The 26,263-nt window shown below is 53.8% G+C and overlaps 9 protein-coding genes across 9 annotated transcripts; 6 read left to right on the plus strand and 3 right to left on the minus strand.

Moving 5' to 3' along the window:
* Positions 1-963: 963 nt before the first annotated feature.
* Positions 964-2,380, plus strand: GUITHDRAFT_111593 (hypothetical protein; the record flags this gene model as incomplete). The annotated part of the gene is made up of 3 exons (XM_005829240.1): positions 964-1,080; positions 1,132-1,368; positions 1,418-2,380. The coding sequence occupies 3 exons, from the start codon at positions 964-966 to the stop codon at positions 2,378-2,380; spliced, it is 1,317 nt and encodes a 438-aa protein (XP_005829297.1).
* A 711-nt stretch (positions 2,381-3,091) lies between these two features.
* Positions 3,092-4,598, plus strand: GUITHDRAFT_141270 (hypothetical protein; the record flags this gene model as incomplete). Its single annotated transcript, XM_005829241.1, has 10 exons — positions 3,092-3,331; positions 3,426-3,560; positions 3,618-3,683; positions 3,751-3,833; positions 3,914-3,989; positions 4,036-4,084; positions 4,126-4,184; positions 4,230-4,311; positions 4,373-4,447; positions 4,507-4,598. The coding sequence occupies 10 exons, from the start codon at positions 3,092-3,094 to the stop codon at positions 4,596-4,598; spliced, it is 957 nt and encodes a 318-aa protein (XP_005829298.1).
* A 99-nt stretch (positions 4,599-4,697) lies between these two features.
* On the minus strand, positions 4,698-4,999 carry GUITHDRAFT_111595 (hypothetical protein; the record flags this gene model as incomplete). The annotated part of the gene is made up of 2 exons (XM_005829242.1): positions 4,698-4,757; positions 4,820-4,999. 2 exons carry the CDS (start codon positions 4,997-4,999, stop codon positions 4,698-4,700), a joined length of 240 nt encoding a protein of 79 aa, XP_005829299.1.
* Positions 5,000-6,530: 1,531 nt separating this feature from the next.
* On the plus strand, positions 6,531-6,816 carry GUITHDRAFT_111596 (hypothetical protein; the record flags this gene model as incomplete). The annotated part of the gene is made up of 2 exons (XM_005829243.1): positions 6,531-6,698; positions 6,757-6,816. The coding sequence occupies 2 exons, from the start codon at positions 6,531-6,533 to the stop codon at positions 6,814-6,816; spliced, it is 228 nt and encodes a 75-aa protein (XP_005829300.1).
* Positions 6,817-7,378: 562 nt separating this feature from the next.
* On the plus strand, positions 7,379-7,636 carry GUITHDRAFT_153583 (hypothetical protein; the record flags this gene model as incomplete). The annotated part of the gene is made up of 2 exons (XM_005829244.1): positions 7,379-7,446; positions 7,500-7,636. Coding segments are annotated over exons 1-2 (198 nt in total), but the record flags the coding sequence as incomplete, so codon positions are not given.
* Positions 7,637-9,813: 2,177 nt separating this feature from the next.
* GUITHDRAFT_111597 (hypothetical protein) lies at positions 9,814-11,656 on the plus strand (the record flags this gene model as incomplete). The annotated part of the gene is made up of 14 exons (XM_005829245.1): positions 9,814-9,819; positions 9,866-9,975; positions 10,027-10,192; positions 10,244-10,308; positions 10,354-10,492; positions 10,540-10,563; positions 10,672-10,803; positions 10,851-10,907; positions 10,964-11,010; positions 11,061-11,114; positions 11,171-11,210; positions 11,257-11,418; positions 11,468-11,509; positions 11,558-11,656. 14 exons carry the CDS (start codon positions 9,814-9,816, stop codon positions 11,654-11,656), a joined length of 1,143 nt encoding a protein of 380 aa, XP_005829302.1.
* A 75-nt stretch (positions 11,657-11,731) lies between these two features.
* Positions 11,732-12,011, minus strand: GUITHDRAFT_111598 (hypothetical protein; the record flags this gene model as incomplete). Its single annotated transcript, XM_005829246.1, has 2 exons — positions 11,732-11,791; positions 11,847-12,011. The coding sequence occupies 2 exons, from the start codon at positions 12,009-12,011 to the stop codon at positions 11,732-11,734; spliced, it is 225 nt and encodes a 74-aa protein (XP_005829303.1).
* A 3,645-nt stretch (positions 12,012-15,656) lies between these two features.
* On the plus strand, positions 15,657-22,020 carry GUITHDRAFT_88116 (hypothetical protein; the record flags this gene model as incomplete). Its single annotated transcript, XM_005829247.1, has 3 exons — positions 15,657-16,012; positions 16,347-16,485; positions 21,595-22,020. Coding segments are annotated over 3 exons (921 nt in total), but the record flags the coding sequence as incomplete, so codon positions are not given.
* A 1,247-nt stretch (positions 22,021-23,267) lies between these two features.
* GUITHDRAFT_111600 (hypothetical protein) lies at positions 23,268-26,079 on the minus strand (the record flags this gene model as incomplete). Its single annotated transcript, XM_005829248.1, has 17 exons — positions 23,268-23,307; positions 23,482-23,514; positions 23,575-23,615; positions 23,708-23,788; positions 23,837-23,865; positions 24,059-24,131; positions 24,177-24,242; positions 24,293-24,340; positions 24,550-24,603; positions 24,656-24,698; positions 24,748-25,040; positions 25,086-25,129; positions 25,321-25,412; positions 25,459-25,529; positions 25,769-25,864; positions 25,912-25,965; positions 26,020-26,079. 17 exons carry the CDS (start codon positions 26,077-26,079, stop codon positions 23,268-23,270), a joined length of 1,218 nt encoding a protein of 405 aa, XP_005829305.1.
* Positions 26,080-26,263: the final 184 nt, after the last annotated feature.

Below are 26,263 nucleotides of genomic sequence, written 5' to 3' on the forward strand. Positions count from 1 at the left end.
AATATCGCAGAGGGCCTTCGCTTCCCATCATGTTCCCGCAGGCATCTTTGGGCCTTCCACCTTCCAGGACCCCCTTTGGAACCGCGGCCCTCTTGCGTCCCTTTGCCGGTAGTAACGACTCCCCACCCTCAGGCCCTACCAGGTACGGGTTCCACAGGTCACCGTAGTACCCCAATGATTCCTGGCAATTATTGGCAGTACCCCCACCTTTGTATAGATAGACCCAGGCCTTACTACCCGTGGAATTGAGTTGCACAGACAACCCCACCCCCATGGACCATGGGACCCTCCCTAAGTCTTGGGACTAGTGGAGGCAGCTGCGACTGGTCGCTGCAAGGGACCGGCGGGCCTACTAAGGTATAGTCAAGGAAGTTACGCCCGTAAGACCCATTGGCATGCTCCTCGCCGTCCTCGCCCTCGCAGTATCGCTTCTGCTTGCAGATGCTTCTTGTCCTGAGTCCTCTCAACAAATAGCAAGATTCCTGCTCGATAAGACTAAGTTTTCACCCATATTCGCGTCCTTCTGATCGGTCGAACTGCTGCATCTTCCTCAAGAGTGTATCTTTGACGATTCATGTGCCGTATCTCCTTTTTCATTGCTTTAAAAGGCCCTTGCGGTATCATTAGAAGGTCTCAGCATATAGGTCGCTGAAACTTCATTCATCACGGCTTAGAACAACAATTACTTGCATGGTTTACATGCAATATCACGCTTGTTTGCATGTCCATGCCAATCCATGGGTGTGACAATCAAAGTTTTGTCTCTCTCTTGATTATCATTTATTTGCCAATCGTTGTACATAGTCGCACATGGCAAGACAGATCTCTTCCTCCATATCAACTTTAGAGTTCTTAGATAGCCTGTCACCAGCATGCGCCTTGTGATCAAATACTCTCTTCTTCCTCTCTTCTCTCTGTTGTCATACTCGAGCTAATAACATGTCCTTTTGCAGCAGCTGAAGCATGTCAAGCATCACCTGCGATCCTGCCATTTACGGCGAATGGTCAAGAGAAAATCAGTTCTGCGTTGAGAAGTCTCTGATCACCTTGGACGGCATCAAGTATGTGCAACTTGTCATGGTAACGAGTTTGTTTTTCATGCTTGTTTCTTGCATTGAAATCGCGAGACAGGCGGTTGTTTCTGCATGTCAGGTGTTCTTCATGGTGACACGAGCGCCCAAAGTCCCATGGGAGGCAATCTATCTCCCGACAACAGAGATGATTACATACAGCTTGGCTTTCACTGGCAATGGTTACATCCGAGTTGCTAATGGAAAGTACCTTCCATGGGCCCGTATGGCTTCATGGTTATGTACTTGTCCCATCATGTTGGGTTTAGTGAGCAACATGGCGCTGGTGAAATACAAGGTAACAACGAATGACATGCATATCTTCTTTCAATGATTGTTGTTGTCAGAGCATCCCTTTGAATCCAATGATGATCGCGGCAAGTAGCATTTGCACCGTATTCGGAATTACTGCATCTGTCGTTCTCGATCCCCTGCATGTATGGCTATATTGCTTCATCTCTTCCATCTTCTTCATTTTCGAGATGGTTGTCGCGTTTGCAATCTTCGCGATAACAATTCATGATTTCCAAACAATCGGAAGCCCAATGTCACTCAAGGTGGTTGAAAGACTGAAACTCATGCGTATAGTGTTCTATGTATCCTGGATGGCATACCCTATTCTTTGGAGTTTTTCTTCTACAGGAGCGTGTATTATGAGCGAGAACACTAGTTCAGTGCTGTATCTTCTCGGAGACGCTCTTTGCAAGAACACTTACGGAATTCTCCTGTGGGCCACAACTTGGGGGCTCCTGAATGGAAAGTGGGACAGGGATTACGTCAAGGGCAGGAACGTGGACGGCACTTTGATGCCAGAGTATGAGCAGGACTTGGAGAAAGGGAACACAGAAAGGTACGAGGACGCAAGGGCAGGAGAGACCTTCGAAGTCAAGATGTTTGGAAGGACCTTGACCTCTGTTAGGAGGTCCAGGAGGAGGCCCAGGCGCGACATCGTCTTCAATGGCGGCGACCGGAACAGGTTGTCGGACTCTGACTCGGAGAGGAGGAGGAGGAGGAAGAAGTACCAGCGCAAGGACAGCGAGTCGGAGAACTCCAGCGACGAGAGCATGGGCTCCGAGCATGAGAAGAACAGACGCAAGGGCAAGAAGAAGAACAAGGAGAATCGCAGGTCGGCACCTCCCAAGGAAGATTCAACCTCCGACACACTCCGAGACGCCGAGATCAAGAGGATTATGGACCTCATGAAGCGAAATGCTGGCAGCGACATTCCCGGCCTTGATGGCGATGGAAGGCTGCGAGATGATGGTGGTCTCATACCCACGAGGAACGAGGAGCATGATGATTCGGCTTAGGAGAATGAATTCAAGCATCTACACACCTGCCTCTCCCCCTCTCTCCTTCTCGTCTTTTCGCTAGTGGCTGCGGTCGCTAGAGCTATTTTACACTTGCAACCTTGTACCACGCAAAGCTTCTTCATGTTGCCATCACTGAGATTTTCTCACTGACACGTCTCCCTGAAGCTTCATGATGGATTCTCCTCACCATAATTTCACGATTACGTTGGTCCTTCCATCCCGCCTGAAGGCATGATCGTTTCATCTCACAAGCCATCTCATGTGTCAACATCCATTTCCCTTCCTCCCTCCCCCACAGCGTCTCCCTCCTCCCTCCTTCATAGTCCACATTCCTTTCGTTCCTTCCCCCGTCTCCTCTACGGATCAACCCGGCAATTCTCCCCGCATCGGATCCCTTCTCGCATTCTACCGCCATCCTCGTACCCTCCTTTCTTCCTCAGTCTTCCCTCGCATCCTCTGCCATCTTCCCTCGCACATCCCACTGTACAGGCTTGCTCGACCCGCATCCCTGCCCCCCCCCCCCCCCCCTCTCAATAAATAAGAACCCCGCACTCCAGTGGGCGCATCTCAAAAGCGATTCATCCCTGCCCTCCTCCCGTCCTCCTCCTCCAGCCTCCCTAGCAGGAGCGACAGCTGATCTTGCCTCGTCTCCTTCTTGTCCTCGTCCCCTCCATTGCGCCCACAACTCGACCGTATCAACAGTCAGCAATGCTGGGAAGAGCTGTTGCCTTCGCTTTCCTCCTCCCCCTCGTTCATTCCTTCAGCCTGCACGGACTTGGTGCAGTGCCGCGATCGTTGCCCAGGAAGGGCCATGAATGTCGCAACCATCGCAGCACAGTCTGCCTTGCAGGCTCTCGGGCATTGTTGCTTCCCAAGCCGTGCAGCTGGTACGCCATGTCCGGGGGGCATCACGACAAGAGGAGGAAGGAAGCCAGGAAGTTGAAGATAGTGAGAGCACACCTTGTCATTGTCATTGCTCTCCCTCCCTCCCTCCCTCCCTCCCTCCCTCCCTCCCTCCCTTGCTCATCCCTTCTCCGCCTAGGGGGACGTTCCGGCAGGGAGCTCTCGTGTGAGCAGGAGGCAGTCGGCCACATCGGGAAACCTGCGACTGACTCGGTCGGACATCGAGTCAGGCCTCGCGATATCGGGGACGAGCAGCAAGTTCTTTCGTAAGCTGGTAAGGCACTGCGAGCATGCCATGACGACAATCATCGGCCTCCTGTGATGTTTGCAGATCCCCTTGCGCGACATCGGCATCGAAGGGGTGGAGATCGACAAGAGAGATGACGGCGATCTTGAGGTAAACCTCCTGCTTCTCTCCATGGTGCCTACGGCAATACTTCTTCTCATGTGATACTCCTCTGCAGATTGACATCGAAGTCCAGCAAATGGCTTCGGAATACTTCCTCAAGGTTCACATGCAATCCCATCTACTCTGCACTTGCAACAGGTTGGTCCTCTCGTGAGGATGCTCTAGTTGCTTTGTGCTCTTCTTCTGTTCGCTTTTTCTCCTTCTGAGAATTCACCAAGATGTCTAGAAGAATTTCATCTTCCCATCTCAAGTGATTTCTCGCTTGTGCTTGCATCACGGCGGAAGCTCTGTCAGGTGAGGAGCAGAAGGTCCGCTTGGTTGGTGTAACCCTGCGTTGCAGATCGCGAAGAGAAGGGCAGACGACGTGAGTGAGATCTCAGAGAACAAAGGTTTGGCTTTGCGCCTGCGCACGCTGCTGAAACCTGAGTAGATCTGGTCGACGATTCCATCATTGACTTCTCAGCTGGCATCAACTACATCGATCTTGACGTAGATATTCTCTCTGCGCAGCTTGCTCTGATGATAGCGTTGCAGCCTGAGGTTGGAGAGTCGCTAGGAGGAGCGATCCCCCTACGAAAGGTCTGTAGTCCAACCTGCAAGGGTCGCTGCGCTACATGTGAGTCAAACGACCTGAGCCTTCCTACGCAAGATGGAAGCCTGACTGACTTCTGGTGAAGGTGGGCAGAACCTCAACCTGCCAGGGAACACATGCCGATGTCGCCGTGTGCCACAGGAGGAGAGACAAAGTACAGGTGCCCAGAGCTCTTTTCACGCTCTCATATGCGTCAAAGACCTCACAATGTCTTCACAGGCAGTCTCAACATGGCAAATCTGCAGAAGCTTGCATCTCTGCGACGGCAGCTGAAGCAGGAGGAGGACGAGAAGGAGGAGGGCGGAACATGAGAGTAGTGCCGATAGAATAAAGCACATGTCTTAAGCATGGACGAAACAAGTCCTCGGTCTACACGGACCCACGGTTGTATTTCTACGATGCGAAGGGTTTTAATAGATGTTGATGACATCTCCGAGCCACTCGTTCTGGTACTCGGTGGGGTCGACAGGCTGTTCGTACAAGCCGAGTTAGCTCTTCTTATTCTTCCTCTTCCTCCCCCTCCCTCTCTTACCTCAGTGATGTGGTAGGTCACTGGTGAGTCATCGAGGTCGTCGTAGATGTTGTCGTAGACGCCGCTGGGCATGCCCTGGAAGAAGGAGGGCATGCCGTCACACCAGTGTCCACCCCAGGTCCATGGAGCATCATCGAGCATCGAGGATCTCTTAACGATCTTGAAGAGGGGAGAGCGCATTCTGTTTCAATAAGGTCAAATCAGTGCGCGAGTTATACAACCTAACGTCTTTCTCGACCAATCTCTAACTACTGCAGAGTTCAGCTATCGATCGTCACGGTACGTCGATAATGCACAACATCGCAGAGATACATCAAAGACCAAATTATACTGGCTTCACATCCAATCGAGGCTCAGGAAACCATTTCGGCAGAAAGTGTACCTCTTGGAAAATTCACGGTTTCCTGCAAAGCTTTGACAACTTCCCTTCCAACATCCACGGTAGGAATCTCTGATCAGCTGCATGAAGGCTTGTAATTCCACTACACTCCTCCTCTTCTCCTCCTCTTTTCCTCATCTTGCTACCTCCCTGTCCTCAACTTCGCTGCATGTGCATTGCGATCTGAAACATCAAATGATGAAGAGACAGCGCGCGGGCCACATCCCCTTCCTAATCTCCTAGGAGCACTACCCCCTACCCCCCCTTCTACTACAATTGAACGCCACCCGTATTGTTTGTTTTGAGTAAACTTTAGTATGCTATACTTCATCACCCCTGCTTCAAGGCGAGTCATATGTATCCCACCAGGGGTAGGGGTAGTCAAATAGCGAAGGGTCACTGTTTTGACTCTTGGATTGGTTCTAGCGAGGTCTTAGTTTGAAAATACTCCAGTAGAACCGGGTCCTAGTAATTTGTCATGACCTAGCATAGATTTGGATTCAAAATGTTTATCTGCTGTGTTCAATTTGAGCCCTTTCGAAAACAAGTGATATCCATAGTACCCCATAGATTATCGATAACATTTGGGGTAAGGGGACACATGTTTGAGAAAACATATTTTTCCATAGGGTAGTACATGAATTTATTGGTTTCAAAGATTTTCATGACCATCGTGAAATATTTCCCGGAGAGTTATCAAAAGACAGCCGAAGCGTACGAAAGGTCACGAAGGTAATGCAGTAGTCCACTTCCTCTTTGTCGCATGTTGTTCTCCTTTCATGATCGACTCCTCGTCCACCCTTCTTACATCCTCCATCAACCACCACCATTGCAACACTCTTGCTCTCGTTTTCCGCTGCCTCTGCTCTTGATTCCGCTGTCCCCTTCTCTTCATCCTGAATCAAAACAACCTAGCTGTCTTGTTGACGTCAACTTTGAACCCCTTCGTTTCTCTTGCTCCGACATTTCGGATCGAACCCTTTCTCGTAGTGATGTTCAGGGAGACGAATTGATTGCTCTTTCGTAACAATGGTTTAACATTGTAACAATGGTTTAACATTGTAACAATGTTCGGAGTTTTCCTGTGGCTGTGTGTGCCACAAAGCTTGTTTGGAATGTGTATCATGCTCCTAGCGCTCCCTTTCGTGTTCAAGATGAAAGTTGAAAGATGCATATGAATCAGGCTGTGATTGCACTGTGCCTCCTCCACTTACATGAGAGCACGGTATTCTGTTGCAGTCATTCACGCTTGGATGTATACGAATCCTTGTTTCATGGGATTCGCTAGATTGCAAAGCGACCATCATGCTGACAAAGCATTTGCAGTCAAACATGATGTTCAAGGTGTTGCCAATCCGCTCCCTCGAGCTCGCCCCCTGGACCTGGAAGAGCAGCTGGAACAAGGACATGCCCTCCTTCTTCCAGGGCATGCCCAACGGTGTCTACGACAACATCTACGAGGACCTCGATGACTCACCTGTGTCCTACCACACCACTGAGGTGAGAGAGAGGGAGGAGGAGGAGGAATAAGAAGAGCTAACTCGGCTTGTACGAACAGCCTGTCGACCCCACCGAGTACCAGAACGAGTACATTGGCAATGTCATCGGCATCTACTAAGCCTTTTCTCTCCCCGTTGCTAGTGTGTTGGCAATAAATTTGATACATACCTGAGCAACGTCGTGTGAGAGTTGACCACCCCCACATCTTACTTCCTCGAGGGTTGCGGTTGCTGTGAAGTCTTACACGTCATGCGTTCACCTCTCGCCAAATGGGGCAGGATTGGCTACAACCTCTCTGTTGCGTTCCAGGAAACAAATTTTGCTGCCTCACCGTCGTCGATACAGCTTACGGAATGATCAGCCAATATCACCAAATGGTGCCCCTGCAGCAACTAGACGCCAACCAGAATCTCCTGATCCTGCTGCTGCTGCTGCTGCTGCTGCTGCTGCTGCTGCTCATGCACGTCAATACCCGCCTCGTTCTCCTCCTCATCGTTCTCCTCCTCATCGTTCTCCTCCTCATCGTTCTCCTCCTCCTCGTTCTCCTCCTCCTCGTTCTCCTCCACCTCTCCCTCGGAATTTACTTCAGTCGGGCAACTCCCAAAGTACCCTACAGGGGGGTGGTCTATTATGAATTTTTTCTTTAAGAAAGACGGGGTGGGGGTGGGGTTTGACAGAAAGTTGGCAATGGCTGGGGAGGAACTTGAACGAGGGTGCAAGCTGTGCTTGGCAGGATCAAGCAGAGGAGGTGAGAGATCTTGACAGCAGGGATAGACAATTTCCTCACGATCGGCATGGCAGCCCTCGCAGATGTCAATGCTTTCCTGTCAAGCCTCCCTGGGGCGAGTGTAGAAATGCGTCCTGTTGGCCCGGATGGCACTAACTTGTGTGTACGAGTCTTCCCTCCTGGCTCCTTCTCATCACCCCCCCCCCCTCTGGTCCCTTCAAAGACCATTTCATAAGAGAGTGCACAACAATCTCGATTGATGTACCACATCCTGCCATCTCTCTGCTCGCCCTCCACATCCCCTATCCTGCCCTCCCTTCAGACATCTCGCCCTTTCGCTGGACTCTTCTACCGTTTTTCCTTTTCCAGCTCTAAGTACGCATTATGTGAAGTGTAATTTCAGCAATCTCGATGGATGCAACGCCTGCATTCTTGTTGCAGACGCCAACCAGTCAAGACTTTTGGTCATCTCTAATCCACTTTCACCAGCCCCTTCTCACTCGAGATCCAGGTGTCCAACTCAGATGCTGATACAGCACTGACCCACCACTGTCTTGAAACTATCATCCAGAAACGTGCGGATGGTGCGGATTTTCACCTCCTCCCTCGTCTTTCTTGTCAACCCTGTCATCGTCTGAGGGCCTGAACATCAGTACAGGAGAGCTTCGGGGTGTTGGTGTTCTACTCGTCGTCGCAGGAGGACGAGCAAGGGGCTTCAAGGATCCAGCGGAAGGACAGGTGCATGGAAAGATTGCTCTGCTGTCGTGCTGATGATGTTCTCTTTCGCAAGATTTTCTCCCGAGCTGTTGAAGAGCTATTTGCAAGCACGGGACAAAGGCTTGCATTGGATCTTGTGAGAAAGGGTGCGGAGACTGGATTGTACAAGGAAGATGTTTGAAATCATGTATGAAGGCTCTGCAGTCTCCTGGACAAAGGTCCCCTCACCAGCTCAACTCAGATTCATAGAAGGTACTAGATTCACCCTTGACTACGTTTTGTCAAAGCTTTACGTGACTTTGCAGAAAAGTTCCAACTCACATCAAAGGCTGTCGAAATCAGCACACCTCGATCATATTCAATGGTTTACATATTGGGATGAATAGATGTTTTCATGCAACTGATGCTATCGTTAGGAAATAGCTGCCACTGCGCTGGGAGGGGCGTTAGTTTTGATTGGACTTGCTGGACTCAGGGATTCGAGGAATAAGGTAGAAATAAAATTCTATTCCAGATGTTATATAATATGTTCTGACATGAAACAGGCAGGAGAGAAAAGAAAGGTCGGGAGTAATGTGAAGGTACAAGTGTGATGAACTTGTTGCTCCCTTTCAATCTCTTATTGCATCACTGGAAGGACTTACTTTCTATTGGAGTTGGAATCGCGATCTGCTGTGTAACGGCTGCAAGGATGTCGGGATTGAATAGAACATCGTAATTACACACATCTTCTTCTCATCACGTCATTCAGGAAATCTGCTTGCTGGCTGATAGTCTAAAGCTTGTCAGAAGTGAAACGGAGGTGGGACAAGAGGATAACGGATACCGGACACATTTCCATCGGATACATTCCATTTCCACACTTGAATGGAGCTATACTGAAACATTTCTTTGCATCAGCACTGAAGTTCGTATTCGAATCGAGGACAGAAGGGTGTTCTGTGTTCCAAGACCGATTCCTCGCCGTCATCATGCACTTAGAAGGGAATGCAAGGGCGGTGAGAATAGCCAGGAAAGAATCACGAGCAGTAAGAGGAGCAGGAGCAGGAGGAAGAGGAGGTGTTTGTCTCGGGGGGAGGAGAGATGGAGGGGCGGAGGTTATTAGAGGCGTGCGGGCCGATGTTTCACAAGTTCAAAAAGGTGTGGCAAATGACAACGGCGCAGGGTATGACCCTTGGTTCTTTTTCCTTTATCGCTATTAGGAAAATATTCACCTTTCGTGGTAGAGATGAGGCTCTCCCCTCCCCTCCTCCCTCCGGGCACCCTCCCTCCCCTCTGCTCCTCCCTGCAACCTCTCTCTAGACCTCTAGCGGCATCATCAAAGCATGTCCTGGAGGAGAGAGGATGCTGAGGGTGATAGCGAAAGAGCAGGACCTTGATCGATAGAAATTTACGTGAAGGCACATTGAAAGCACATTATCGTGTGTAGCTCCGTGCTCCGTCACCAAAATCGCCCTACAGCTGAGAGTGGAGGCCAATGATGTACCTAGCTGAAGAGAGGGAGGGAGGAGGATTGGAGTGAAGGAGCTCCTCGGGTGGAAGGATGGAATGACCGTTGGTGCATGCGAACTCACCTTCTTCGCATCGCAAGTTCTCATCAGCTGATAGTTTTACAAGCCTCTCCGCAGGGCACCTCTTGCCGTCAACAAGATTTGATTCCATCAAGCAACCATGGAGGTTCTTTCTCCTGCTCAAGTCAACTCTGCTCACTGAATACCCCCAGGGCTCCGGTGCTGGCAGCAGCGCGCCGAGGGGATCCCAGCAGCAGCAGCAGTCTGGGCATCAGTCAAGATCGGCAGGAGGACAGTCTGCCATGAGGTCGGCTTCCAGAAAGTGAGCATGAGCTCTTAATGCTGTTGCCTCGGATGACTCACATGCTGGCAGCTCCGGCCGGGCGAACTTGAAGCGGCATGAAGGACAAGCGCAGCCCAACTACTTCCTTGCTAAGCCTGGCGATGCGAAGAGGCAGATCCAGTACAGAGAGAATCCCTTCCTCCTGCGCGGTCCCAACATGGGCAAGACATGCCTGTCGTTCGGCTACCCCCGGGGGGTAACCGTCATAGCATGAACCGCGTGTCCTCCTGACCCCTGACGCGACCAGGGGATGGCAGATCGAGCATGTGACTTCCACTGGAAGGAGGACGATCGAGACACAGCCAACGGCAGGTGAGCAGCATGCGCCTGACTGCAGCGTCGCTGAGACCCGCACAGGTGTAAGTTCAACCATGACTGTCGGTTTGGAGGGGGCGCTCAGCATACAGGCAAAGAGATAGCGGCGGAGTTTCTTGTTGCTACTGACGTGCAGCTAGACCCAAAACCGAAGCGCATCTGGGATCGGATGGACTCGTTGGTGAAGCAGAGGACAGAGAGCGAGCGGCCGCTGATGCATGCACTCAGGGTCGAGCTGTCGTGCAGGCCAAGGTAGAGAATGTTCCACTGGACATGCTGCACCCGAACTACCGACATGTCCTCAAAGCAAAGGCAAGTAGCTGAGTATCCTCCCGTGATCTCTTACCGCCCTGAGCTCAGGAACCCAACGTCATGCAGCAGCTTGTTGAGCCGTTCAAGGGAGCTGGGGGGGCCAAGACTCCGGGCTGGAGCCCAGCGGTGGAGATGAACCTGGGGCACGGACATGGAGCCAACGCCTTCCAGCAGCATCGGGTGTGTGAGCTGCTAGGCTTTGCTTCCTCCTGACTAGCTGGGACCAGGGGCCGCTAGGAAGGAATCCTCTAGGACAAGCTGGGAAAAGATATCCGTTCACACAGGTGCTGGAGACTGATGCTTGCTGTCACAAGCTGCATGCGTGAAGTGAGGTCTTCAGGCAAGGCAGAACATGGTGGAAAGTCTATGGCGGGCTGTGGTTGGAGGGTAACTTGTCACTGAGGTGTGGAGGAGAGGATGTGAATGTCTTGCTCTAGGTCTGACCGGTCCGAGTGTTCGCTCCACTTGCTCCTTACTAGCTTCAATCCCCGGTATTGTTTCTTGCAACCAAAACTACTCTCTCGCTCTTTCACTGAACCTGTTTCAGCTCTATCCATGAAGTAGTAGCAAGGCAACTGACCCCAAAGGTGAGTCTGACCTCAATTGCACCCGAGCTAACAACAACACTTGAAGCAAGCTGAAGCAAGATTCGTCATGGCCCTCATCAAGCCACGAGCGCTATCCAGCACATCCCAGTCGGACATGAGACCCGCAACAGTAGGCTACGAGTCTACAGAAAACAGGAGAGGAAACTGGCCATTCGCTCTTGACGGTTTTGAGCAGCCTGACGATGAAGTGAACCATGATCTCATTATGTTGAGCCATCTGACAACCTCACGTGCAGATAGTGAAGGAAGCTGATTCGATCAAGCAGTCGTCTCCCAATGTACTGACGAGAAATACATGGTTTTGCTTTGCTAAGCCAGATGTGTAGGTGACCAAAGAGGATTTCAAGGGGTTCTGGGAGCGTGCGAGTGATGTTGTGAGCGATGATGGATTCTTTGCTTTACTGCTCCACAACTGCTTTCGATGAGGCAGCACATCTTAGCTTAGCTGTGTATTGTTCTTCTATTGAACAAGTATAGAGCAAGTTGCTCCACCAAAATGTTTAGTAGATTTTGATGACATCTCCGAGCCAATGCTCCTGATACTCGGTGGGGTCGACAGGCTGTTCGCACAAGCCGCGTTAGCTCTTCTTCTTCCTCCTCCTCCCTCTCTCTCACCTCAGTGGTGTGGTAGGACACAGTTGAGGTATCAAGGTCGTCGTAGATGTTGTCGTAGACACCGTTGGGCATGCCCTGGAAGAAGGAGGGCATGTCACTGTTCCAGCTGCTCTGCCAGGTCCAGGGGGCGAGGTCGAGGGAGCGGATTGGCAACACCTTGAACATCATTTTCTACAAAAGGATGTCAACCCATTATCACCATTGAGAAAAATTTGATTTGTCGAGATACAAAACGCATGTTACAGAGTTTGTGAAAGCAGGACATAACATCGGGAGCATCGCAGCCAAATCATATTCAACTTTATGAGAAGTTATGACAACATATAAATCACCAAATTCATCCATTTCCCTTGACCATGCGTGGGGAGGAGTAGAAACAGACAAAAGAATGTATATTTTGCACGAAAAAAAGCAAGAGAATACAAGACAAGTCACAGCATTTTTGAAATATCATCGTAGCGAATTTCTTCAAGCGTCTTGTATGAATGCAGGTAAAGGTATGTGAGGAGTGTACAAGAAATGTGAACAAGCAGGCAAAAGAGATGCCTGCAGATAGACAGCAGTGATCACAGAATTCAGACAACCAAGTCACGAAAAGATATTATAGCAAAGAAAGGATGTTGCAAGACTTAGCATATGGTGGTGGATGCGGTAGTTGTGCAGGATAGGCAAATCAACCATACGCACAGTCAGAAACAAACACAAGGCATTTCATTGCATGGGAGTAGCTAGCAAGGAGGAAGGTAAGGGCAAGCAGAAGCGTGTGTATCGAGTGGGATCGTTGATATTCGGACGAGGCAGAGAAAGCAAGCAGCAGCTTTTCTCATCGCGCCACATTCAGCATGTTACCTCTTCGATGAAAGGGCAGGTTGACTCTTGGGCTACTGGTAGGAACAATTCTCCGTTACACCTTGTCCCCTGAAAAGCCATTTCGTAACGACCGTGACCGGTGACCGGACTTGGTCACAGTACCGTACAGTACTGGCGTCCCCGGCCGCGCCACTGTCGGGTGACTCGGACCGGGCCCGGCCCGGACAGCGGTCGGGCCGGCCCGGCCAGTCGTGACTCAGACGCAGGCTGGCCTACCGTACTAGGCCCGGCCCCCCGCTTCACTCAGCGGCCGTACGGTCACCGTCAGTCACGGCCACACTGGCCGCACTGAGCGGCCGCGGCGCAGCGGTACCGTCGTACAGTGACGGTAGAGGCTCGGAGGACTCCTAACTGAGGTTGCCACCGTCGCCGTACTAGGCTAGGCTAGTGCCACTGGTTACTGACTCGCCGGATCTCGCGGCGGAGTCCGATAGTACGAGCCCGGCACCACTGCCCGGCCCCGGCGGCCGGGCGGCCCGGCCGCCACGCCAAGTTTAGTAGCACCGTGTAAGTTAACTAAAGTCGGAGTCCCGGCGAGCCTCGGCGCGGCCACCCGGTCCAGGCCAGAGGCCCCGGCGGTCAGCGGCTTGCTCGTAGTTAAATCATTATAGGTACTCAAAAGAACTCTTTTGGATCAAGGAGTTCCCCCTGAATCACCAAAAGCTACAGTTTGGGGCTCATATGGTTTTACTACTCTATCTTTACTTGTCGGTTGGAAGGGAGGGGGTGGGTACATGAAGGGTGTAATTTCGGTCTTTCCGAAGTTCCCACGGTGGGTGGGGTGGGAAGAAGGTAAAACACTTTTAATTTTGATTTAGTGAGTAGGTGGTGGGTGGGTAGGCTTGATATTTGTAGGGGTGGATATGAGTTTAGTGCAAGGGGTAGATGCAAGCATAGATTTCTTTCGAGCAGGAAGTGTAGGAGGGTGGGGTACTGCCTGAAGGATGCACAGGGATTGAAATGATGCTTGTCATGTGGTTTGGAGGGTGAAGAGAGGAGCAGGAGCAGGAGGAGGAGAAAGAAAATGAAACGATCAAGAGACAGAATGATGATTCACAAAACTTCAGTGGCTAGACAACCCTGATGAAACTGCGGGAGAAGTAAGGAAGGAATGCAGGGAGAGGACAACATGGAGGATGGAGGTAAATCAAATGGCGGTGAGACTCAGAGCAAGAAGATGGGGGGGTGGAGAGATAGAATGCGCAGGGTGTCCGCATTGCCTGAACAGCCTCAGACCATGGCCAACGACTTGCTGGGAAAACGGCGCAGAGCGTCATGGTCAGCGCCTGTGGTCGAAGAACGGAACGGAGAACCAAAACGGTTTGATCTCGTTTCCTACACGAGCCGAATGGCTAAAAATACTCTGAGCGCTACTGGAAAACGACGTAGCTTTGCAAGGCTCGAAAGCTCGCCTTCAACCTTGTCTTCAGGGATACTGCACGCCAGGAGAGGAGCTCATTTGAAATCATGCCTGAAGAGCGACGTGAAGGGGAGGAGCAGTCAGAAGAGCGTGGTCAAGCGCCAGAGGATCAGGTTTGTGCTGCCACAGGAGAAGACCGCCTTGTTCAAGGTTGACCTCCTTGAACCCGACAATGTCTACTTGAGCAGCTGGCTTTACTTCTTCGTTGTCCCCTAGCCTACGAGTTGTGGGCTGGTGGGTTCAGACTCGCTCTGGGGGAGCCCAGTAGGAGCGGGTGGCTGTTTGCCTTGGATCTGACTTGTGACGTGCTGTTCTTGATCGATGGTCTCATCTACATGAACACGGCTCAAGTGCTGCACATGCAAGGAGCTCACGAGAAATTGAACGCCCAGGCTGTCGTCCTCAGAGATCGCAGGGCGATCATCAACAAGTATGTGTTCCAAAAGCTTCCCCTTGAGCTCTTGCCCAGCCTCTTCTTCTTGCCTTACTCAGATCCTTCTACGCCACTCTATGCCTGGTGGATTCTCATGATGCTGAGGTTCCTTCCGAGGTCTTACAGGCTCTATCGCTTCTTCCGATCCATGGAGATGAACTTATCAGTGTCGATCAGCAAGCTGCAGCTCATCAAGTTCGCTCTAGTGATCATCATGTCCAGCCATTGGATTGGTTGTCTTTATTTCTGGGTTGCAAGGATCCAAAATGACAATGATACCACATGGATCTCACAGATCAACACTTTCTTCCCGCTCTACTCCAACGAGACTACCATACCACAGAAATACCTTCTGTGCCTGTACAAGGGCTTTGACGGTCTGTCGTCTATTGGATATGTTCCTGTCGTTCCAAACAATGCTCTTGAAATGATCCTGAGCATTCTGGTCATGTACAATTCAATCTTCATCTCTGCCTACATTCTGGGTAGCCTCTTCCACTACCTGCTTGTCTCGCAGAAGGACCCCCTCACTGAAGCCCATAGGAAGAGGATGGCAGAAGTTATCACCTTCGCAGAAGCTCGTCGCCTTCCAGCCGGCGTCCGGAAGAAGCTCATTCAGCACTTCGAGTTCCAGTACAAAAAGAGCGTTCAAAGGAAAGCCTCGGCCTCGTTGAAGCTGCCCCGGTCGCTTGAGGTGAAGGTGGCGAACTCAAGGTTCAGGCCAACCATCGACAAGTGCTGCAAGCCCAGAGGTGTCTTCTACAGGTGTAACCCGCAGTTCCTCAACAACCTGGTGACCCTCCTGAGGCCCGTCTTCCTTATGCCGGGGGACCAGTTCATCCGAGCGTCGGAGATGGTGCTGGAGCTCTCGTTTGTCATCGACGGCAGCGTGGAAGTGGTAGACGACGATGTCGTGAGGAAGGTGATTCGCTCCGATGTGGAGGACCCTTCCATCATCGGAGAGATTTCCTTCTTCCTTGGCGTCGTGCAGCAGTACTCCGTCAGGTCACCTCTGGATGCCGATATCGAGCTGCTCGTCCTGAGCAGGGAGGCGGCGCAAGAGCTGTTTGCCAACTATCCAGAGCAGATGGAAATCATCACCAAGAACATCCTCTCAAATTTCAACCTGGATGTCTACGGCAATGACATCGTAGACAGCGAGAGGACGGTGGTGGAGGAGAACGAAGACCCCGACGCGATCGCGCTCAGGAAGCTGATTCAGGACACGGTGAAGAGGAGACAGGAGGAAGCTTTCCTCTCCCTGTCGTACGCTGCCACTGCGGGAGACATCGAGGAGGTGAAGAGGGTACTCAGGAAGGGCGTGGGGATCAACTCCTGCAACTACGACGGGAAGACCGTGCTGCACATGGCGGCGTCGGAGGGGAACTTTCGAGTTGTGGAACTGCTGCTTGAGGAAGGGGCTTTGAAGAACCAGAAGGACAGGTGGGGCAACACTCCGCTGCAGGACGCGATCAACTCGAACCAGGGCCCCGTAGTCCAGCTGCTGGTCCAGTGGAGCTGCGAGCTGGACCCTGAGACTTCGACGGCGAAGCTGGCCATGGCCGCGCACCAGGGGGAGCTGGAGGCGCTGAAGTTGATCATACAGCACGGAATAACGCCCAACACCACCGACAGCGACTTGAGGACCCCCCTCCATCTCGCAGCCTCCCAGGGGAACGACAAGGTGGTGGAGTACCTGATCAGCATGCAGGCAGATGTAAACGCCAAGGACAGGTGAGGCAGGTTCTTTGCTAGCCCCGCCAGGGTGACGCTGAAGCAGGTGGGGGAGGACGCCGCTGCAGGACGCGGTGGAGAACGGGCATGTGCACGTTGCAGAGCAGATCCACTACAAGGGAGGCTTGCTGCCGCAGAGCGCAGGGCCGGAGCAGATCTGCAAGGCAGCGTCGAGCGGGGACGTCCCTCACTTGCGGCTGCTGCATCTGTGTGGAGTGGACCCAGGTGAAGTGGAGGAAGGTTGGGGAAAGAGGAAAGGAGGAGGAGGAGGAGGAGGAGGAGGAGGAGGAGGAGGAGGAGGAGGAGGAGGAGGAGGCGGAAGCTTGTCCTCTGACAGCCTCTTGCTCGCAGACAAGCCCAACTACGATGGGAGGCGGCCGTTGCACTTTGCGGCATCGAAAGGAAAGATTCTCGCGGTCTCGCACCTGCTGGGGGTGTCGGCAGATCCCAACGTGAAAGATCGGTGGGGCCACACGCCGATAGACGAGGGGCTGCTGGGAGGGACCTTGCGTCATCTCAAGTGCGCGAAGTTGATGGAGGCGCTGGGAGGGAAGATCGGAGTGTACGGGAGGAACGAGCACGAGAGGGAGGTGTTGGAGAGATTCAACAACCTTGAGATGTCAGATGTGCGATCTCTTATCAAGACGTTGATAGAGAAGGGGTTTGACAACATGCGGATCACCAGGACTTCTGACCAAGAGTACTACACGGCTCACGAGACGTGTGTTGGGCTCATCCCGTGCGCGATCGAGATCCAGAGCTTGTTCCATGAGGTGGAGGAAAAGCTTTCGGAGCAGATCGAGCCGCACCAGCAGCTCTACGACAGGCTGAAGGAGATCACGATGACTTGCGGGCGCGTGATCGACAAAGTGAACAACAGCAGGCTCGGGCCCATCGATGTTGGGATCACGGCTGTGATCGAGATGAAGCAGGATGGGGTGGAGGCGACCTCTCGCTCGTTCTTCCAGAAGCTCGAGCTTGGGATGGACATCACAGAGTTCATGAACGCCGTCGTGGATAACGACTCCCTTGCGCTGTTCGAGGAGCTGGACCAGATCATCGCCTCCATGGAGAAGAAGGGAAGGGACAGCAGGCAGGGGAAGCTGATGCTTGCCAAGGAGTTCAACAAGGCCCTCATGAACCTGAACAAGGTGGAAGACATGTGGTGTGAGCTATGCAACGCCTTCCATGCGGTGGCGGAACAGCAGAACCAGGTGCTGCTGGGATCAGGGTACTCCAGAGGAGCGTTCTTGACATACGAGACCTTTCCGCTGTTCCTCGAGCACATCCAGCTTGAGCTGAACCACCTCGAGATGCGAGAGCTCTTCTTCAGCGCCGTCTCTCCCACCCGGCATGACTGGGAGGTCAAGACCGTGACGCCCGAGTCGCTCCTTTGCAGAAGCAACGTGTTCCGGTCTGCCGTGTGCAAGGACTGCGACGAGGAGTCGTCGAAGCTGTCGACCCTCGTCAAGTCCCAGGTCCTCAGAGTCCTCTGCTTCTCCCACCTCAAGTTCCTGGCGTGGAGGAGCAGGACAGTCCGGCTGACGCAGGGCCAGAAGTTTAAGAGTGAAGAGCCCTCGATGTTCATCGTCAAGTCCGGGAGGGTGCGGACGATGTTCCACAATGACGGCAAGGACATCTGTCTCAGGCTCGAATACGGGGCCAACACCATGTTCGGAGAGGTCTGGCTGCTGACGGGCTTCGCTCCCATCCTCCTCATCCGCGCGACTCAGAAGTCAGAGCTGATTCAGATCAGGAAGTCGGACATGGCAGTGATAGTACAGGTGAGACGGTCTCCTGACCTTCCGCTCTCCTCCCCTCCTCCTCACTGACTCACCTGCTGAACAGGCAAGGTCGCAGATCGTGGTGGCCCTGTCGCAGGCCCTGTCGGAGGAGTCGGAGTTTGACAAGTACGAGAAGGAGATCCTGCAGGACTCCATGCAGCTGGAAGATTTCTCGTCGACGCACGGCTCCTCCAAGTCCTCGGACCCTCCTCAAGACGGGAACGTGGGCAAGAAGGAGGAGGAGGGGGAGGAGGAGCGGAAGCAGCTGAGCCAGCGGGCCGGGTTGCCCAAGTCCAACATAGTCACTTTCAAGATCCGAGCGCTAATGGACAGAATTCACGATCACCTTCAAATTCACTTCCTCGGTCCCTTGCAGTCGATCTCGTTGGCGCTGGCGCTGTGGAGGGGGCTGGCCAAGTCCAACAAGAAGCGATTCGCTGTCGTCGGGAGCTCAACGAGGGGGGAGCCTCGCAGGATTATTGACTGCGGCATCCGAATCATCGACAGCGCCTGGGACGTGTTTGCAGCTGGTTTGAACGTGGTCTACTACAAAGAGGTCGCTTCCGTCAGACAGTTCCTAGGAGAGGTAGAGCCCATCTACCTTGACGTACATCCCAGCTGCTCTCGACGTTTCCTACTTGCACTTCATCTAAGATGTTTCTCCTCCTCCTCCTCCTCCTCCTCCCCTCCCTCCTAATCATGTCATCACCACCACTATCATCCTACCACCTGTACATGACGGTCTGCCTCCAGGTCGGTCAAAACTTCTTCACCACAGCTTTCGATCCGAGAAAGTGCCCCACGGAGATGAACATTGCAGAGTGGTACACGCGGTGGATCAAGTACATCGACGATGGAGATCCGGAGCAGAACAGAAGCTTTTTCTCCAACTCCTTCTCGCTGTGGAAGGAGAGCTCGTACTCTCAGGAGGTGGTGGAGGTGGGCTACAAGGAAGCTGATACGCAGGAGAAGCAGGAGAAGCAGGTGGTGGCCATGGAAGTTATGGATCATGTGCTGAAGATCAAAGACTTGCTCATCAACAAGTCCATTGCTACCCTCCTCTTCCATGATGACCTCCTGCCTGCTTATGAGCCTACTTTCTGTGCCACTGTCGGCAACACGTCCAAGGCCATGGCCCGCTCGCAGGTAAACCCCACCTCCCCCCATAAGACCTCTCGTTCCCCCTGACTCCTGATCCTGATCCTGATCCTGATCCTGATCCTGATCCTGATCCTGATCCTGATCCTGATCCTGATCCTGATACTGTTCTTTACGCAGATGCTTCCGTTCCTCTCCCTTCTCTTGACCGATTTCAACGGTGAAATATGCGAATTTCATGTCAACGAATTCCTGAAGGTCTGTTTACCTCTCCTACCTCTCCCTCACTCCTTGACTCCTTCCCCATCCCTCTCCTCCCTTTCTTCTCTTGTAAATTTCAAGCAGATTTTCTCTATCGATGGTCAGAAGGCAACGACAATAACGTGGCCGGAGATCGACAGGGTTCTGAAGGACAAGCATATCAATCAGCTGCGCTATGAGAAAGCTTTCATCGGCGAGAAGGGAACAGTTTTCAACCCTCTCTCGACGCCCCTCCTCTGTTGGAGGACTGTCCAGCAGGCCTGCGCAGTCCTCTATTTCATCTTTACCCCCATTCAGATAGCTTACCTCCCCTTCACCACCATGACGAACCCTGTGCTGGTTGCGTTCAACGTCACCTTGGACTCACTTGTCTTCATCAACCTCTTCATCTCCATGAACATTGCCTACATGAACAAACAGTGAGTCGAATTTCCATCGCCTCTCTCCCTCCTCTTCCTTCCAAGCTCCTCTGTTAATTCCGTTTCACATGCTCCCTGATCTTGCCTTGCCCTTTCTTCTCCACCCTTTTCTATCACTCCCCTCCTCTCCCTCTCCCGCCCTCTCCGCCTCCACCTCGCATCCTTAAGATTCCCGCAGGTCGCGCTGGGTTACTGAGAGGAGGAAGATAACGAAGCATTTCCTAGCGCACGACTTCTGGCTTGACGCCTTCGTCGCCACTCCCTTCGACTGGTTCGGGTTCCTCAGCGGCGGTTCCCTCCAGCTCTGCAGCTGGTTCCGCCTGCCCAAGGTCCTCTACATCATCAGCATGGCACGGGACTCGAAGCCCGGCTACTTCAACCTCAACACCTCCAACCAGAACGTGCGGCTCGCCATCCTTATCGGGGGCGTCCTCCATATCATCAGCTGCTTCTGGTTCCTCATGGGGAGGAGGGGGATCGGAGAGAGCCCGTCCTTGCCCACCTGGTGAGCTCGAGCTCGTCTGATGTGTTCAGCTAAGCTGCCTGCAGGTACGAGCCTCCTCTAGAGTCATCGAGGCGAGGAGGAGGAGGAGGAGGGTCGGCGACGGGAGGAGGCAGCCAGTACACCAGCTACGGGGGCATCTACTCAAACCAGTCCGGGGCCTGGGACCAGTACCTGCTGTCCTTCTACTGGATCTCCAACACAGTCTCGGGGAACGGAGTCATAGGTGATATGGACCCGCAAAACTACGGGGAGCTGGGCTACACCATCTTCCTGCTCAGCATCCAACTCACGCTGTTCAACTACGTCATCGGAGAGATCTCCACGGGAGTGCTCAAGGGAGACGAGAAGCTACTCAAGGCGAGGGAGGAGATCGGAGCTGTCGAGAGCTACCTGGCTGGCTTCGAGCTGCCCAACGAGCTCAAGCTCGAGATCCGCCGCTACTTCCACGGGACCTCCGGGTCGACCAACTTCATCAGCGCATCCGAGATCTTCGACTCCGTCTCGCACTCCCTCCGCATGGAGATCTCGTCCAACATGACCAAGGAGCGGCTGGACAACGTGTCGCTCTTCCTGGGCTGCAGCCCTCAGCTGAAGGCAAACATCCAGGGCCTCGTGCGGGAGATGCACTTCGGCTCCGACGAGTTCCTGTACCAGTCCAACACAGTGGCGCACGAAATGTACTTCATAGTGTCCGGCTCCGTAGACCAGCTGATGCAGGACTCCGAGGGGAACTACATCCACGACCAGACGGTCCCTGCTGGGGGGTCAGTTGGGGACCTGAGCTTCTTCTTCGGGGTCAGACACATCAACAGCGCGAGGGCGAGCAGGTCGGGAGCGATCTGCCTGCAGCTGGTGCGGTCGCAGATCATGCCGATCCTCAAGGCGTACCCCGACGACGAGGAGATGGTGGCGCAGAATGCTTTGCGGCAGTTCCAGCTCACCAAGTATGCTCGGAGCGCTGCTGGGACGAGCAGGTACGGGAAGAGCATTGCGAGCTTCGGCACGCTGCGGTCGGCGCAGGAGATCATCGAGCAGAGGGAGGAGGCGCTGAAAGGAGACGAGGACGAGATCAGCCTGCCCACGGCGTACCAGCAGTCGGTGCAGGAGGAGGCGAACTTTGATGCGGTCATCCTGTCCAACATCGAGCAGAAGGTAGCGTTCCTGAACCAGCGGAGGAAGGCTGAACATATCGCCGCCTTCTGCGCAGCTGCAGGGCGGGGGGAGACGGACAAGATGGAGAGGTTCCTCAAGATTGGACTGCACGTCGACGAGACAGACTCTAACGGGAGGACGGCGCTCCATGTGGCTGCTTGCGAGGGCCAGGTGGAGGCGACCAAGTTTCTCCTGCAGCACAGAGCCAGCGTCTCGATCAAGGACAAGTACAAGAACACTGCTCTGCACGATGCTGTGCGGCACGGGCACGACCAGCTCGCCGCGCTGCTGCGAGCGCAGAATCAGACGCTGTCCCTCCCCAGCCCGGAGGCAGGAGTTTTCCTCTGCAAGTTCGCATTCAGGAACGAGGAGCAGCAGATCCAACGCTTCCTCGCCAACGGCGTGGAAGTCAACGAGCCCAACTACGACGGTAGAACAGCGCTGCACATCGCGGCGTGCGAGGGGCACCTGGGGCTGGTCAAGTTCCTGCTGGGCAGGGCGGCGGATGTGAACTGCAAGGACAGGAAGGGACGTTCCCCTCTCACCGACGCCCTCCGGCATGGCAGGGTGGAGGTGCAAGACATGCTACGAGACGCAGGTGGGCAGCTGCTGGGGATCGACGTGGCGTCGGAGCTCTGCATGGCGGCAGCGGCGGGGGACGTGAAGGCGATGGACGGGCTGATCAGGAACAGAGCGAGTCCGGACTCGTGCGACGAGCTGAACAGGACGGCTCTGCACCTTGCCTCTTCCAACGGAGAGATCACCGTCCTCGATTTCCTCCTCCGTCGCATCAGCGTCAAGATCAACATCAACCCCGTCGACATGCACGGAGGGTCCCCGCTGGAGGACGCGTACCGGGAGGAGCAGAAAGTCGCCATCGCCATCTTGCAGGCGCACAAGGCGATGAGGAGCAACGACCCGGAGCTGCTCGAGATGCAGGACATGCAGAGGAAAGCGACGCTGTCGCGGCAGCGTCAGCGGCGGAGGCCCCAGGTGGAGGAGACCATCGAGGGGAGTGAGGAGACGAAGGCACTGGTGTGGGTGAGGGGGAGGATGGGGAAGCTTGTCCCGAACCAGCTGAGCATGGTGATGGCCATCAAGGAACAGCTCGACGCCGACCTCGACCAGCTCTCCGCCATTCTCAGCAGGATGGAGGAGAGGGCTGCGGAACTGGCAGTCAAGTCCGGGGGGAAGAAGAATGGAGGAGGAGGAGGAGCGTCGGAGGAGGTGGAGGAGATGAACAAGGAGATCATCTCCGCTGCCCAGTGCTTCCTTACAACTGTCTCAACGTGGACAGAAATCCTGTCTCAGATCGTGAAGTCGACTGGGGAGGAGCTGCCGCAGTTGGGCATCCTCCTGCTTTCTTCGCACAAGTACAGGGTCACGGCAGAGGAGCTCGGGGGGATTTTCAACAAGCTCGTCGACACCTCCAACTTCATGGAGCAATCCCTCCATCGCCTCCTCCAGGTGTGTACAAACCCTCCTCCTGTTCCCCCCTCTCTCCTCCTCCTTGCTTCCTCCTCTCTGCTTCCTCCTTCCCCTCTCTCATCATCTACTGCTCTCCCACCCCTCCTCCTCATCATGACGCGGCGGGGCAGGTGATGGAGCTCGAGCTTCCAGAGGAGTTGGGCGAGCAGGAGGCAGCGAAGAGGAATAAGATCGAGAGGAAGATGATCGAATCTTTGGGGTTCGCGACCAAGAGCATGTTGCAGAACGTCTTTCGCTCCTTATGATTCTCCTCCTTCTCAGACTCCCTCCTCCATCCTCTTCAAGAAGTCGTCCTCCCTTGGCCCATCGTCAGAGCAGCGCCATGGGCAGGTGGAGGAGGCGCAAGAAGGAGAGCAAAGCGAAGGATGGAAGATCAGGAGCAGCAACGGGTGCTGGAGCAGAGCCAAGAACAGGAGCGGGAGCAGGAGCAGGAGCAGGGGCGGGAGGAGGAGGAGGAAGAGGAGGATTCACCTGATTGCCATCAAGGCCTCGAGCGCTACCCACCTGCTCGTGACGCAGATGAAGTCATGACGCAAGGAGAACAGGGAGGGCAAAGACGCGCACCCGGTCTGAGCAGTGACGAGGAGGTACTCGTTGGTGGGATCCTGCGAGGACGGGACGGAGTGAGAGGAAAGAAGGGGTAGGAGGTACAACGGATCGAGGAGAAGGAGCAGGAGCAAGGGAGCAGAAGCAGGACCTTGGAGAAAGAATAAGCGCCTAGCGTGAGGGACTGGACGAGACGAGAGCAGATGAGGCAGTGAAGAATTTCCTTCTCGTCCTGCAGGGAGTGAGTGAGTCATCGTGAATGCAAGGAAAGTGTTCATACCTGTGTAAGGGAGACTTCCTTGTTGTATCCTACAATGTCAATGTCATGTTGAAGAAGTAAAGGTGAGAGATGTTGGAGTGCAGTGTAGCAACCGCGATCACAGCACGTCATGCATGACAACAAAACAAAACACTTGTCTTGATCATCGCAACACACAACAAATGCATTACATCAAACATGATAAACAACAGCAGAGGTGCATGTAAGGAGTGAGACGCCGACCCGCGTAAATATGAGTGGCGGTAGTCAAGATGTCTTTCTTTCCCAACATCAAGTAGGCCATGCAGATTGCCAGCTGCCCGCATCGTCACCAGGAGCATGTCAACGTCATGAGAGTCACCTCGAAGATCAGACATGTGTATGTACAGTCGCCAAAGTCAATGATGCCCTGCACTCTCCTGCGGTCCTGCCATGGTCTTCTTTATCCTCCCGTCCCTCCTGCCGCCATGTGCGGACCTGGTCGATGAGGATGTTCTGCTCGTTGGCGTCGTTCTGGATCACTGCCTGCAGCAAGAGTGAGAGTGTCGACCAGGTGGGAGGAAGGAAGAGGAAGAGGAAGAGGAAGAGGAAGAGCAAGAGCAAGAGCAAGAGCAAGAGGAGGAAGGGGAAGGGAAGGGGATCAGCCAGGAGGAGAAGAAAGATGCAAGAGGGTCAGCATCATCGACGCCAGGAGGAGCAGAGGAGACAGAACAGCACGGCACTGGCTCCATCACCTTCCTCAGGCTCTCCATCTTGGGCGAGACCTTCTCCTCAAACCTCCGTATCACCTGCGAATGAGTCGCCATGAGGAGGAGGGGGGGATGGAGCTCAGGTCTCTACCTCCCTCTGCAGCGCTCTCCTGCCCTCGTCCTTGATGAACTCACTGCTGTCCGTCAGCACAGAAGCTGCCGGGGGGGCTGGCAGGGAGGCACCTGAAGCTGGACAAGCTGGGAACGTTCTTTAGGTCCCATAGGAGATCACGCTCCTTCAACGCGCTGGCAGCTCCTTCAGCAACGAGGGCAGAAGAACGCAGCAGCTCACGAAGGGACTTTGGGCATCGCAAGCAGGACTTGATCCATCTTGCCCACAAACCTGGACGCCTCCTGCTCAGCGGCTGCTCGTAGTCGAGGACGGGGCAGCGATACGCCAGCCACCCTGCTTCCAAGTACCTTCCTATGTCCTGAAGCAAGGCAGGCGACTCCTCCTCCCGCTGGCCGATGATGCTCTGCTGAACTTCACCGCCTGAGGGGCGAGGGGATGGAACACTCACCCCGGGAATGTACTGGAGCAGACGAACCGCGTGCTGACGTGAGTCTGCAAGAGAGGGAGAAGGAGAGTGAGCCGAGGAAAGAAGAGGAGGAGGGAGGGAGGGAGGGAGGGAGGGAGGGAAGAAGAGGAGGGAGGGAGGGAGGGAGGGAGGGAGGGAAGGGAGACGAGCGATCAAGAGAGCATCGGGGTAGCAGCAGTATACAACAACGAGAGTCAAAAACACGCAAAGTGCCAACCGCTTCCCGAGATGCAGGGGAGGATGATACATCCGACACAGGACGTGTTGTCCGCGGTCTTGATCGGAAGCGGCACATCGACAGCATGCAGACTGTGAAGCATGTCAAGACAGGAGGCTGGAGATCAAACTGTTTCACCTGAGGTACGATAGCACGTCGTTTTGTGCGACGACGAGAGGAAGATTGTCTGACTCGACTCCGTTGTGGATCTGGACCATGGTGAGGGAGCAACTTTAGGAGGAGAGAACAACAAGCGCACGTCTGGCGGTCTACAACAAGGGAAGCACATCAAAGAGTTTTGGTGTCACAACATCACAACGAACAAGAATCGTGACAGTTATCAAGAATCACGACAGCGAACAAGCTTCACGAAAGCGAACAAGTCTCAAACAGACATCATAACACCTCATACGATCACATCACACCGCAGCATGTCATCTGCCTTTACCTTCATCACCACGTCCACGTACTGGTCAGGCTCGTTGGCGAAACAAATCTTTGAAAGAAAGAAGTTGCGGTCGTCGTACGAGTCGAACTCGTCAACCTGCTGGACTCTCAGCTGGGAGTTGCCTGGGCACCAGAGCACATCACATGCGTCTGGTCAGTCCTGACAACTCCGAAGACCTCCCTTGCATGCCTGAGGACCTGCGGGGGCGACCTTGTTATGGGTTGCGACCGGGTCAACGAATGCCAGCTTACATCGTCCACAGATATCTTCGCTGGTTTCTGCTCTTTCCTCCGGACTTCCTGTGATTTCATCCTTCACTTTTTTGATGCAACGCAAGAAGCCAACGCCCGCTGTGTCCTTCCTCTTTTCTGCCGCGTCCTCTCCTCCTCATCCTCTCCATCCTCTGCTCGATCCCTATTCTGATCCTTACATTCTTCACTTGTTCTTGACTTCTTGTACGACATCATCATCATCATCATCATCATCATCATCATC

The sequence above is a fragment of the Guillardia theta genome, assembly GCF_000315625.1.
Source record: "Guillardia theta CCMP2712 unplaced genomic scaffold GUITHscaffold_53, whole genome shotgun sequence".
Classification (NCBI taxonomy): domain Eukaryota; class Cryptophyceae; order Pyrenomonadales; family Geminigeraceae; genus Guillardia; species Guillardia theta.